The sequence below is a fragment of the Oryx dammah genome, unplaced genomic scaffold, assembly GCF_014754425.2.
Source record: "Oryx dammah isolate SB20612 unplaced genomic scaffold, SCBI_Odam_1.1 HiC_scaffold_5, whole genome shotgun sequence".
NCBI classification, from domain to species: Eukaryota; Metazoa; Chordata; class Mammalia; order Artiodactyla; family Bovidae; genus Oryx; species Oryx dammah.
In genome coordinates this window covers 83483728-83497783 of record NW_024070189.1, presented here as the reverse complement: position 1 = coordinate 83497783, position 14056 = coordinate 83483728, and the positions used below count along the sequence as shown (strand labels likewise).

At 41.1% G+C, this 14056-nt stretch overlaps 1 protein-coding gene across 3 annotated transcripts in view; it reads right to left on the bottom strand.

Moving 5' to 3' along the window:
* CCDC192 (coiled-coil domain containing 192) overlaps positions 1–14056 on the bottom strand; it is a 206717-nt gene that overhangs the window by 171322 nt on the left and 21339 nt on the right. For all 3 annotated transcript variants that reach the window (XM_040241758.1, XM_040241759.1, XM_040241760.1), the window contains exon 2: positions 8148–8255. In XM_040241758.1, the coding sequence (XP_040097692.1) occupies positions 8148–8255 (108 nt within the window). The remainder of the gene's footprint in view (positions 1–8147; positions 8256–14056) is intronic.

Genomic DNA, 14056 nt, shown 5'->3' with positions numbered 1-14056 from the left:
TAAGGGGGTTAAAATTAACGATTGCTTAGATACAAGGGTGTGTGTGTGTGTAGGTGTCTGTTAAGGGGGAAATCTTCTGTAATAAAATAAACTAGAACCAAATTGTTTAACAAAATTCTCAATTACTAGGTTTCATGGTGATTAGGAAAGACTTTCCAAGTTAAACAAGCTGTTTGTGATTTTGTGGCATTAAAGTAGACTTCCAAACAGACTGGAAAACAAAAACTCATTCACAAAAACTCATGATTTCGGCTTGGCATATCAAGCATAATTTCTGAGCATTTGCAGAAATGAATACTCCTACCAAGGGCACATTACTTATTTCAAATAAACTTGACATCAAGGGATCCACTGTTGCATTTAAACAATGAAAAAAGAACCAGAACATTTTTGAGACAATCTCAGTATGCATCAAATCACTTTTAGCTAGTCATACACATAATCGGCATCTAAAAATTTGCTGGAGATCTATGTTCTTTCTATTGCTAAATGTAAAGTAAACAGATTGAATACTAAGAAGCAAACAATGGAGTTTACCTTACAGCCTGAGATATACAGTGATGAATAAATTTTAGTTATTAGAGTCTTTGTCTTTCTATTGGTTTGCTTACTTTGCTCAGTGTTAAAGGTAAAAAGATCAGTTAGATGTCTCACTCAATCCCCAGAAACTAGTGCATAAGTCAGAGGGGTTTACAATAGTCCTTACACTAAAAGAGAGTATTCGTAAAGGACCGAGAAGACTGAATCTAACTCCAGCTCAAAAATTTACCTGGGATTTACAACCAGAAGTACCTGCTGAAAGTCACACTGTTACCGAGCATTTGAATTGAATTGAGAGTCCACAGAGTCCTGCATTTATGAATGGTTGATTTTTGACAAGGCTGTCAAGACCATTCAGTGGGGAAACATTGTCTCTTCAACAAATGGGGAAACCAGATCTTCACATGGAAGAGAACATTGAAGTTATCAGGACAAAGCAACAGAATTGTCAAGGGGTTGGATAAGCAAAGGACATATTTGGCAGCCTAATATCCATTCTCCCCTTCTTAGTAAAACTGTCTTCATACTCTTGGGGTGACAATGTACCCACCTAAAAATCCATATTTCCTAGCCCCCATGGTAATAACTGTGGTCAAGCATAAGTAAGAATTCATTAGGGAAGTATTAGAGAAAAGCTCTTCAAAGAGGCTGCTCAGTTGTCCATCTCTGGTTTGCACTTGGTCTTTCCATCTTCATGCTGCTTGACTCTATGAATGTCTGCAGGTGCCTCTTGGACCCTGAGGATGGAAGCCATGTTTGAATGCATGGAGACCAAGCTCAGGCCTCTGAGGGCTGCGGAGCTACTGAGCCTGTTCTGGGCTGTGTGTGTCCAGACTTACTCTGTTACTTGTTTCGGCCACTCTTATTTGGGTTGTTTGTTTCATGCATCCCAGACTAATCCTAACTGATTCACTTAGTTACTGTGCAGCTGGGGGACACAGAACAGGAGTGACAGCTTCCCTTCAGCCTTTGGTTTGGGTTTAGGGCTGAAGCTTCAGTGTAGAGTGGGAACTTGTTAGAAATGCACATTCTTGACCCCCATACCAGGTGAACGTATCAGATACTCTGGGGTTGGGACCCCACAATCTGTCTAACAAGCTTTCTAGGTTCTAGTTTGGGAACCAAGGTGAGTTCTTTCCGTTCAGTGCTGCTTGAGTAAGAAACTTCTTTAAATGGCTTTGATCTATGATCACATGTTCTTAAGAACAGAGTCTTTGGATTTTAAAAATATTCATGTTCTAATATCAGCCTCACTGCTTATTAACTGCATAGTGTTGAGAAAATGACATGCTTTTGAGTCTCAATTTTCTTCACAGGGATTATAATAGTGCCCCTCCTAAGGTTCTTATGTGGGGCAGATGAAATGTCTATCAGTCTAAGCACAGTACTTGAAACACTATAGGTGCTTAGTAAATGTTAGTTCCTCCACTCTCTGCCTACCATTGGTAATACTTGGCAGAGGTCTGGGACCAAGCCTGCACCCCTGTAGGATAAGAACCAGACACCACCCCCTAACTGCACCCTCTTTCAAGCGTTGCCTCCATTGTTGCTTCTGATGTTCTTTAAGATTGAGGATAACCTCAGGCAGCGAGATCCCAGGTGAAAAAAGTGAAGAAACTGCCTTTGAACATAACATGATTGGCCAAGTACAGTAAAGAGTGAGAACACAGCAAGTTGCTATTATTAATTTCATTTTGAGCTTTCATAAATGTCTCTCTCATTGGGTAAGGGAAAAATTAACTGGCATGTTAGCTATGACTAAGTACGAAAAAGGATCCCATGTGCTTTATTTCAAAAGTTGAGAAATGAAACTACCATATTCTTCTCCTTTGAAATTCCTCTGCATTTTGAGTATTACCAATAAATCTCTCTTTATGAAAACAAAAGGGGCAAAATTATTTTTATGCTCCAAAAGATCATTAAGGGCCACTTCCTGTGTCTTGTGTATATCCTTTTCCTACCTGGAAAAAACAATAGGAAAAAAGGTCCATTCTCCATCAAGCCTCCCACCTCCAAGCTCTTGCTTCAAAGCATGACATTTCTTTCCCAGTTGGTTTTTATGCCACACACCACATGTAACTAATATTTTGCTAAGTATGGTATCCAAAAGATGCCTAAAGCTAATTCTGACTACATAATTATTACTGGATTCACCTCCTTGGTAAGAAAATGATCACAAATTTTCTGCACTCCTGAGTTTTCTGTCCCTGAAACCCTAGAAAGTCCAGGTACCAGCACTGGCCATTCAGCTCCCCATCTGGACAAAATCATATATTAATAGAAGAAATCATAAATCATATAGAGAATGGACAGAATGAAGCAGAAGAAAAGGTTAAAGTAATAAAGAAGTCCCTTTACCAAATAAGGAGCTGAGGAAGAGGGGAAAAGAAAGCGAGGCAGTGAAAAAAGCCAACTAGGACAAAGGAGCTGGGGTGGGGATGGGGTCTTTCCTGGTTGAAAGACTCTGACATTCTTAAGCAACCAATGTGTTGTGATTTGTGTATCTTTCAAACATTTTGAGAGACACCAGTAAAAAAGCAAACTTACCCACACACACGCATTAGCCCATGACCCATGACTCAGAGGTTCACACAGTTCGGTTATGACCACTATGAGGAGTAGAGATAATTCACACTTACTGAGAACCTACTCGAAGCTCACAACAGCCCTATGAAACCAGTGTGCTTACCCTCTTCTATAGAAGATAGCTTGGACTCAGAGAGACTAAGTGAACTGCCCAAGGTTATAAAGCTAGCACGTAGTGGAGCAGAAGCAAACCCCGAACTCTCCTGGGTCTGCTGCTGGGAGCCGGGAACCAGAGACTGAGGATGGATGAGAGACTCAGGACCAGCGCTGTCTCCAGAGGAAGCAGCTCAGGAACTGACCGGTGGCATCCCTGGGATCTCTGGATCTGTGCTCCATTGTGAAACTGTGGCTTCTCCTGACCATTACTTAGCCTAGAAGCTGTGGGCTTTCTTTCCTCCTGTGTGGTTGTAAATTGCAGCCCATGAGCCCTTTCCTTTGTCCCTCCTCCCTTGCACATTGCTGATAGAAATCAGGACACAGGCAAAACCTGCTCTTTTATGAGTTTTCCCTGAAAACTTTATACTCTTCTTTTCTCCACCTTAACTCTTTTCCTTCATTCCCATTCCTCCTTCTAGTCTTTTATCTACTACCTAATTTCCAGAACTTTCCTCTCGCTGATCATAACGTACAGGAAATTTAAGTGTTTTCTTTAGCAAAACTTAGTAATGTTTTGAATTACTTACCATTATTACCCAGGACAAGAGATGGAATCTTATGTCCCTTTCTACCTCTGGCCTGCTGACTTGCTGCAAACTTATTTCTGAGAGCTGTGAACAGCCCAGATTAAAAGTCTAATTGTAAATTATCCTGATCTCATATTTCTTTTGACACTAGTGACATGACTACAGAGAAATAAAGAATAATTGTTAGCTAAGGGAAACCAACAAAGAAGTCTGTTTACTGTGTGACCTCACAGAAGAAGTGCCACAAACTCCTTTCTTCCTTACTATTTCGAAGTTTCTCCTTATGTATAGTGAACCAGCAGAGGTCTTACCGGAAGAGACCCCAGGAAGGTTAAGTTTAAGTAACCTGAGACCCAGGACCTACAAATGCTTAGTGTAGATGAATTTCAAGGCATCTGTCTGGGTTGGTTCTATGTGCATCACTAAGAGCATTAAACTATAATAACATCAACATTTACCCTTTTCTCAGAGGCAGGACCCAGTGGTTGACAGTACCACAAGCTTCTACTCCTTAGTTTCAGCACAAATCTTTGTTCTCAACATTTCCTCTCCTCTCCCCACTTGTTTCTAGCCCATCAGGCCAGCCCATCTGGCCAGTGTCCAACCACAGGGCTGACAAAATGATCTGGATTACCAATGAAAGCTAGCTAGCATTCCCACCTTCCTTGTGACAAATCATAAATTCAGTTCAGTTCAGTCGCTCAGTCATGTCCTTCTCTTTGTGACCCCATGAATCACAGCATGCCAGGCCTCCCTGTCCATCACCATCTCCTGGAGTTCACTCAGACTCATGTCCATTGAGTCAGTGATGCCATCTAGCCATCTCATCCTCTGTCGTCCCCTTCTCCTCCTGCCCCCAATCCCTCCCAGCATCAGAGTCTTTTCCAGTGAGTCAACTCTTTGCATGAGGTGGCCAAAGTACTGGAGTTTCAGCTTTAGCATCATTCTTTCCAAAGAACACCCAGGACTGATCTCCTTTAAAATGGACTGGTTGGATCTCCTTGCAGTCCAAGGGACTCTCAAGAGTCTTCTCCAACACCACACTTCAAAAGCATCAGTTCTTCAGCACTCAGCTTTCTTCACAGTCCAACACTCACACCCATACATGACCACTGGAAAAACCATAGCCTTGACTAGATGGATCTTTGTTGAAAAAGTAATGTCTCTGCTTTTCAGTATGCTATCTAGATTGGTCATAACTTTCCTTCCAAGGAGTAAGTGTCTTTTAATTTCATGGCTTCAGTCACCATCTGCAGTAATTTTGGAGCCCAAAAAAATACAGTCTGACACTGTTTCCCCATCTATTTGCCATGAAGTGATGGGACCAGATGCCATGATCTTCGTTTTCTGAATGTTGAGCTTTAAGCCACTTTTTCACTCTCCTCTTTCACTTTCATCAAGAGGCTCTTTAGTTCCTCTTCACTTTCTGCCATAAGGGTGGTGTCATCTGCATATCTGAGGTTATTGATATTTCTTCCAGCAATCTTGATTCCAGCTTGTGCTTCTTCCAGCCCAGAGTTTCTCATGATGCATATAAGTTAAATAAGCAGGGTGACAATATACAGCCTTGACATACTCCTTTTCCTATTTGGAACCAGTCTGTTGTTCCATATCCTAAAGTAATGGTATTTAAAAGAAGACGTAACATGTATACATGCAAACAGGAAAAATATACTCCACACACACACACACACACACACACACACACACACACCACTGTCTGGACCACTAAAGACAGTTTCTTTTTGCAACCACAAAATGGCCTAGCCTGGTAAGGAAGACAGTGGCACCCAGTGGACAAACGTTTGATTGTTTGAGACAGGTGTCCCATTCAGAAATCTCTCTCAGCTTTAAGGTGCTCTTACCTTTCCCTGTCCTTCTGTCATCCCATTTTTAAAACATCTACTGAATTTAAAAATGGGGGGGAGCAAATGTTGTTACAGTTTTAACTCATCAAGAATAAGAGTAAACTGAAACACTGAAGAAAGCAAAACTTTCAGGAGTAAATCCTCTGAGACTAGTGTCTGCACTTGATTAACCTGTTTCAACAGTAACAGTGGGGACAGCCAGATCTAATAAAATACTCAACTTAATTAAAAATGTAATATTAAAAATGCCTGTAATGGGCTTTTTTTCACATGTAATGTTCTCCTTTGCCTCACACCACTGCCAACTTCCAATTAAATTCCCTTGGTTGTATACAAATTTGGCAACTCCAGGGGCAATACTTCAGGAAAATAACACATACAGATCTTGCATATTAATGCTGTTTTGCAGTCTATGTGGGAGCCAGACAGACACCTATTTTCACTCTCCAGCCCTTACTGTGATTCTTTTGGTTGTGACCTACTTGGGTAGAAAAGCTTTGCATCTCTTTCTTTCCTCAAACAGCTAACTGGTATCTTACTCATGGTAGTTACAAAGAAATGGTGAAATCCAGTTTCCATTTTATACAATTAATCTGCTAAACACTGAACAGAAGTATCTGAGTGTTATATGTTACATAAAGAGATCATCTAGTTAAGAATCTTAAATATTAAGGACTAGTTGTATTGGATAAAGATATTTTATAAAGAACAAAAGGGATGAGGACTTTCATGGGTGAGTTGGATTTTACTGATTTAAATTATTGAAAGCATTAAAAGACATTCAATTACAAAGTAAAAATACATCTTCTTAGTGAAACCTAATACCAGCAAGGGTGCCCTCAGTTCGCCATTACCAGTTTCTTCCAGGTTTGCATGCTCTGAAATCCTTGGTTTTTAAGCTTTGCAATCGTACCTCATGTTTAGCACTATAAAAAAATCTTTGTAATTCAGATTTTGCCACAATTTGAAGCTTGCTTTTTATGGTTTAGTAGCTAAGTTGTGTCCGACTCTTCTGACCCCATGGACTGTAGCCCGCCAGGCCCCTCTGTCCAAGAGATTCTCCAGGCAAGAATACTGAAGTGGGTTGCTGTTTCATTCTCCATTGATTTTTATGGGTGGTTTAAAAAAGAAGACCAGTTGGCAAGCCAGGTTAAGGCATGTGAGTGAGATGGAATCTCCCCAGTGGGACTTGGGCCTAGGGATACCACTGTTTCATTAACTGATGGATGGCTCCTGTGACCCGTTGCATATATCACATTTATGCAGCCAGCAGTAAAAACATTCCAAAGTAAGAGAGTACATTTTGGGTATGTAGAAAAAAATGGAGGCTATTTATGCACGTATCCCTATATTACCTATGTTCCCTGGCAGCTCAGAAGGTAAAGAATCTGTCTGCAATGCGAGAGACCCAGGTTCGATCCCTGGGTGGAATATCCCCTGCAGAAGAGAATGACTACACACTCCAGTATTCTTGCCTGGAAAATCCTGTGGACAGAAGCCTGACAGGCTGCAGTTTATGGGGTCACAAAAGAGTTGGACATGACTTAGCCACTAGCATTCCACTTCACTTTCTACATTACATGTTAATTGTATTTAGCACCTTTCTCCCCTAGTCTCTGCAAAAATTCTTGTAAAATTCTATTGTACTCAACTTTTGCTGTATAGACCTTGTTATTAAAAACTCAAAATTTTTTTTAATTTTTATTTTTACTTTATTATTTTTTTGAAAGTTTCTAAAAATTTACTAGCAAAATGGCTCAATCCATGATAAATCAATGTAACATTTCAAGGTCTCTGTCCTTTTTATTCTACTGACTGCCACCAACAGTGAACACCAGAGCCTGTAGGAGGACCCAGACTCTTGGCCAAGTGCCCTCTCCCCAGGGGAAGGGCTACAGTAACAGTAGGATTTGTGCCATATACACTATACTGTTTGCAAAGCGTAACGGTGTCAGGAAATGGGCTGAGCTTTACTGACAGTCATGCTCAGTGTCTCTGAAATAGACCTGGTGTATGTGCTGATGACCTACCTGACTGCCCAGACGAAGCTATGCTTCACCTGTTATCTGTTTTGCCTCTGTGAGTTTCAAAACCCAAGAGAGATGCCAATATTTGAAAACCTCTTTCTTCACATAATTGGAAAAAGTTGCTCCTGTGGGTTTCCTATAGGTTTTATCTGTTTATAATACAAATATGTTTCACTTAGTTCAGAAGTCTACTTGCTTAAAGATGGCTTTCCTAGCTCATGGGCTGTGGTGAATGAAAACAAAATACACAAATGTGGGAGAAGTTTTAAAGGCTCAAAAGGTCCATACAGATTGAAGTGATTATTGTAATAACTGAACTGAATGAAATGCTGTGTGTATGTGTGTGTATCAGTAGGTACAGAGATTGAAACACATATTTAGATTTTCCTCGCTCTATTGCACACTGAGGAACATATATTTCCAGTCCCAGTGACAAGTATTACCTGTTCAGATAAGACTTTAGCCTTTTCTTCTGCTTCCTTCAGGCAAATCTCCAAGGTCTCGAGTCGTGCCAAAGTAAACGCCATCTGTTCGGTTTCCAGGGACTCTTTCTTTAAAACAATAACCAAGCATTACTTTTTGACATGGGTAGTTTCCTGCATGCATCTCAAACAACTCTGTGGACTAAGGACAGGCTTAATAAACTCACATATATCATCTCCTTTTCTTCTTCAACATAGCAATAAAATAGTGAAATGTTACAAAGACAATAGTTTTATTTAACAGTTTAGAGTCTAAAGGCAGAGTTTAAAAGTGCATATTAATGAACAATGAACAACTTTACAAAGGTAGAATAAAATATCCATGTTGAAATTTGGTTAATGTGCAACTTTTATTTCTGATATAAATATTTTTCAAGAGGTTAGAACCAAATTTCACATTCCCAGTAAGAGATGTCACCTACTATGCCTACATTTTTTTTTAAACATTCAACTATCTTAGTCATTTCAACTCAGGGAAACTTTTGTTTCCTTTGATTGTCACCTTATCACAAGTTCCATTAAAGCAAAGATATCACATGGTTTAGAATCAGATTATACGTCCCCAGAACATTGCTAATATGACTCAAATCACCAGATGTGTAGACTTTGCCTTTCAAAATTGTTCTGAAGTTGCTGTTTTTCATGTACAAGCAAAGAGTATGCAAAATTGGTATGGAATTATCACTTACTAGCACTTTCACTTTTCATTTTCACACATTGGAGAAGGAAATGGCAACCCACTCCAGTGTTCTTGCCTGGAGAATCCCAGGGACGGGGGAGCCTGGTGGACTGTCGTCTATAGGATTGCACAGAGTCGGACACGAGTGAAGCAACTTAGCAGCAGCAGCAGCACTACTAAGGCTAGGGCACTTCCTGACTACTCTTTGGCCATTGAGACAATTAATTAATAAATACATAGCAATGCGGAAATGTCAAAGGAAAACCCCATTGGTGTTAGGATTCTGATGTTCCTATATCCTTGGGTATGTCCTGTTTTCTTGTGAATGTGCAGGCTGCTGCAGCTGCTTCCAATTAACTCCAGAGGAAAGAAAGAATTGTGTTCCTACATTAAAAAAAAAAATGCTGATTTATTTTCCCTTTGGTCTAGGAGCCCACCAGTTTTACACATATGTGCATTTCCTGACGATACAATAGAGCCATCTGGTGGTAAATGGAACCAGCCATAAAAATAAGGCATTCATTCAGTTCCTATAATTGTTCATACCATTCTCCAAACCTTAAAGCCTTGCCATGGACCTCTGATAAAACTGAACCTACATGGGATGACAGGCAAAAAAATGTTCTGTCTCAAAAAGAGCATGGCTCCTAAGTCGCACAAGACTGTATACTTTTCCTCCAGGTCAGCCTTTGGTGGGTGAACATTTTGGGTGAGAACAGTGATATTCTAATAGATGAACAGTGATATTATCTATTCAGGGATGAACCAATAACTTTCAGCCTCCCATACATGATTCTAATAATTTCAAGAGTCAGTCTAAAACATCTCAAAACATGAGCTGCAAAACAAAATTGTTGTGTATTTATATTTTTAGGTAGGTTATCTAGCAAAACATTTTATGTCTAATGGGGAAATTGTTGGGAGTCCAGACTATTAAAAAAAAAAATACAACAACTAAGGGTCCCTGATCTAGGTCACTATTTCTAAGGAGAATCTTCTTGTCTAGTATTTGACCTCAAGAGGAAGTTTTAAAAATCCTTGTGAGTAAACCCAGCAAGATCATCTAATCTGCTTTTCTAGGTCTTTTTCTCCAAACATCCCTAATTTTCCCTGCCAGAAAGGACAACCATTTCCAGTAAAACAAAAGAATTACAAGTCAAAGCCAAATGAAACAGGCTTGACTGGGGACTGTTATTAAATATCACAGGGCTTTTTGTACAGGTATATTTAAGAGAGCATCGTATGTTATAGAACAGGGAGCGTCCTGAGCGAACTGTGAGGAGTGCAAAGTGTGTCTTCTGTACCTTTATCCCAGTCGTCACTCCCCATTCCCTGACTTGCCTTCCTGCCCCCTCTCCTTTAAGGGAAAGAGCCATGAATGTATCTACTTTGGAGTAAAAATGTCTTACACAAAGTCAAGCACATTTTAATAGGAAACAACCTCCATTAACCAAACAAAAGACTACAGATTAAATCAAGAACAATCTCAGAAATAGGGCTTTCCAGGTGGCTCAGTGGTAAAGAATCCACCTGCCAAAGCAGGAGACATGGTTTGATCCCTGGGTCAGGAAGATCCCATGGAAGAGGACACGGCAACCCACTCCAATATTCTTGCCTGGAGAATCCCATGGACAGAAGAGCCTGGCAAGCTATAGTCCATGAAATTGCAAAGAGTCGGACAGGACTGAGCATGCACACAGGGTATCTCAGAAATAAGTAAATACCTGGGGTTGGAAGTTTTGGAGGTTGGGGTCTATTTTCAGGGAGTGTAAACAGGTATAGTTGGTCATTGTCCCTATTTTGCAGGATGCAGTGATATAAGAGCAGAAAGGTGGGATTTACATCATTAAATTTATTCTCCTCAGGTACATGTGGACACTGTATATAAAGCAATTTATGTTTCTTATGAACACAAAACTGTCTTGGTGATTAATATGATTTCCTCATCAACTACTTTAATCAAAAGTAAAAATGTATGATATATGTAGGTGATTGGGGATTGAGTCTATGTCTGTAGACTTTCAAATGGTAAACGCCAGCATTTCAATGGGTTTCTACTCTTTGTCCTAAAAATTTCTACCTAAATATCGAACAGTAATATAAGTGCATGTACCTAAAATAATCAGGATGGTCAAAGTAAAAGAATATTCAGTTCAGGTCAGTCGCTCAGTCATGTCCGACTCTTTACGACCCCATGAACCGCAGCACGCCAGGCCTCCCTGTCCATCACCATCTCCTGGAGTTCACTCAGACTCGAGTTCATCAAGTCAGTGATGCCATCCAGCCATCTCATCCTTGGTCGTCCCCTTCTCCTCCTGCCCCCAATCCCTCCCAGCATCAGAGTCTTTTCCAATGAGTCAACTCTTCGCATGAAGTGGCCAAAGTACTGGAGTTTCAGCTTCGGCATCATTCCTTCCAAAGAAATCCCAGGGCTGATCTCCTTTAGGATGGACTGGTTGGATCTCCTTGCAGTCCAAGGGACTCTTAAGAGTCTTCTCCAACACCACACTTCAAAAGCATCAGTTCTTCGGTGCTCAGCTTTCTTCACAGTCCAACTCTCACATCCATACATAACCACTGGAAAAACCATAGCCTTGACTAGATGGACCTTTGTTGGCAAAGTAATATCTCTGCTTTTCAATATGCTGTCTAGGTTGGTCATAACTTTCCTTCCAAGGAGTAAGCGTCTTTTAATTTCATGGCTGCAATCACCATCTGCAGCGATTTTGGAGCCCAAATATTACAGAATACTAAAAATTCCGTGAGCTTTTGGTTATAGTCAAGACACTTGATTATTACACTCTTGTGTTAAAGTGGACAGTGTACTGGATGACGAACCTTCTGCAACACTCTAAGAGTAGATTTCCTTTTTAGCTACAAATGTTCCTCATTTAAGAATTTGGAGGAAAATCTATTCTTTGTTTTAATTTAATTTTTCTTGATTTTTCTAACCCAACTCAGTACCTTTTCATTGTTCCCTTCCCTATTTGAGTCATTATGTTTCTGTCTTACAATGACCTTGCTCTTCCTCAGCCATAGAGACCCCTTTCACCCTTCAGCACTGGTTCAAAACCTCTGATTCACTGAAATCTTTCACCTGCCTCTGAATCCATGCGCAGCACTTAGAAAGACACCCACCTGCAGCAGCCAGATAGCACTGCCCTGAGCATTTACTAGGAGCTCAATAAAGAGTTGTTGATTGACTGAAGGCTCAGCAGTCAGAGGTGACCACACCAGATGGAGCAGTCCTTCATGCTGAGAGGCTGTAACGGTGACTCCTTTGAGCAATACTTTCCAAGTATCCAGCTTAGAACACTGACTAGGATGAGAGCCCCAGATCAAGTCTTCCTGCCAAGGTCGGGGCCAGACGGCGCAGCAGAGGGTGAGGCAGTGGGTGTGGGTTGGGTGATGATGGCAGGGTCGATGTGAGGATTAAATGACATAAATCAGGTAACTGCTTGGACAGATGAAGTACTCAATTAATATTCTTATTGTATTCTCCTAATTCCTCTAGAGAGAATCATTTGATGTTAAAAACTTTCTAACTAATTTTTAAACCCTAGTAAAAGAAAGTTCCCATTAAGACACTTCTGTAACTGCAAATGATTAAACCACAGCAGTGGGAAATTCAGTCAAGTATGCAATTAGAACAAAGTTAATATATTAAATATGTGGGTGCATTTCTTTAAAAGCAGGGTTGCTAAATAAAGATGTGGTTATGGGTTTCTGCCTTTACAGAAGAGCAGTTTGCAGTGAGTCAGTTTAAGACAATTAAATGTTTCTAGCAATCTGGAGCAACCAACGTCCAGGGCTCCAGCAGCAGCCCCTGCCTAGTGGTCAGTAACTTCCTGCCAGATAAAACATGCTATCAACACATTCTGCAACAGTCAAGCTTCCTGCTTGATGTCTTGTGTATTTATTACTGTGGCCCTACTCCTCTTTCCCCAGCTTGACAAGCAACAAGCTCCCTAAACTGCCTTACCCTTCTAGGACCTGCTTATATTTCTCATGTATATTAAAGTCTTCCCTCAGCCCCCCAACTCAGCCTTTTACCTCCAGGCAGATTTTTCCCACTCCTCCCTCAATCTCAAGTCATCAGAATTCATTTTACAGTGGAAAGCTGGTCCCTCTCATGCCCTTCTGTGCTTAGCTTTTGCGATAGCTTCTTAGGCTAAATTGCCAGTTTCTATTTAGGCAACCATTTAACAGTTCAGTTTTCCTGATTCCAACTATAAAGTGAAAACAGTATTTCTCTGTGGTTGAGGTTGTGTCATAATCACTAAATAAAATATTTATATTTGAAACATGAACCAGCTACATCTATTGTCCAAGCCTGGTGGAAAGAGTTTCTAGAAAGTGCTCATCTCCATGACCTAAGAGGAGATGGTCAAAGGAGGATGATGGATGAGCACTGACTAAGGGGAACTCTGCTTGGAATCTGGAAGGTCACACTGGAGTTGCAGACCTAACCTGATTCACTGTGTGACCCAGGCTATATGACTCTGGGGCTTCACTTCCGTAGTTGCTAAGTCATGTCCAACTTTTTGCGATGCCATGGACTGTAGACCACCAGGTTCCTCTCTCCATGGGATTTCCAGGCAAGAATACTGGCATGGGTTGCCATTTCCTTCTCCAGGGCATCTTCCCAACTCAGGGTCTCCACCAGAGAAGCCCATTCTTGAGGCTTTAGTTTTTTTATCTTTAAGTGCATTGGTCGGGTTTCAGAAGGAAACATAGTTAAAGAGATCGAGGGCAGTTTGATGAAAGGAATGATGAGAGCACAGGTAAGGGTGTCAACCAAGGATGGAAAGACAGCCCCTCCACCCCCCCCCCCCCCCCCACCGCCCTTACCCAGATGCGAAGAGACTCTTTATCTTACCTGAAGAATAGGGGAAGAGGTAATGTAGGAGTGTTGTCACAGGATCAGAAAGAGAGCTTGCAGGGAGGGCCATCCTATACACTGAGGTCTTGGGCAGAGAAATACAGCTGCTGCCAACCTGTGTCCAGGCAGTGGTGGTGGGTGGACCAGTGGAGGAAAGAGCCTGACCCTCCTCTCCTCTCACTTGCTGTACTTCTGTCTAGATGTTCCTTGGGCTGAACCCAATGAGAAACCAGAGGGCAAGAAAACCTCAACAGCAAGGCCAGAGAGACCAACTCCCTGGAAAGAGCAAGTGGGGGAAGGGTGGAGAGT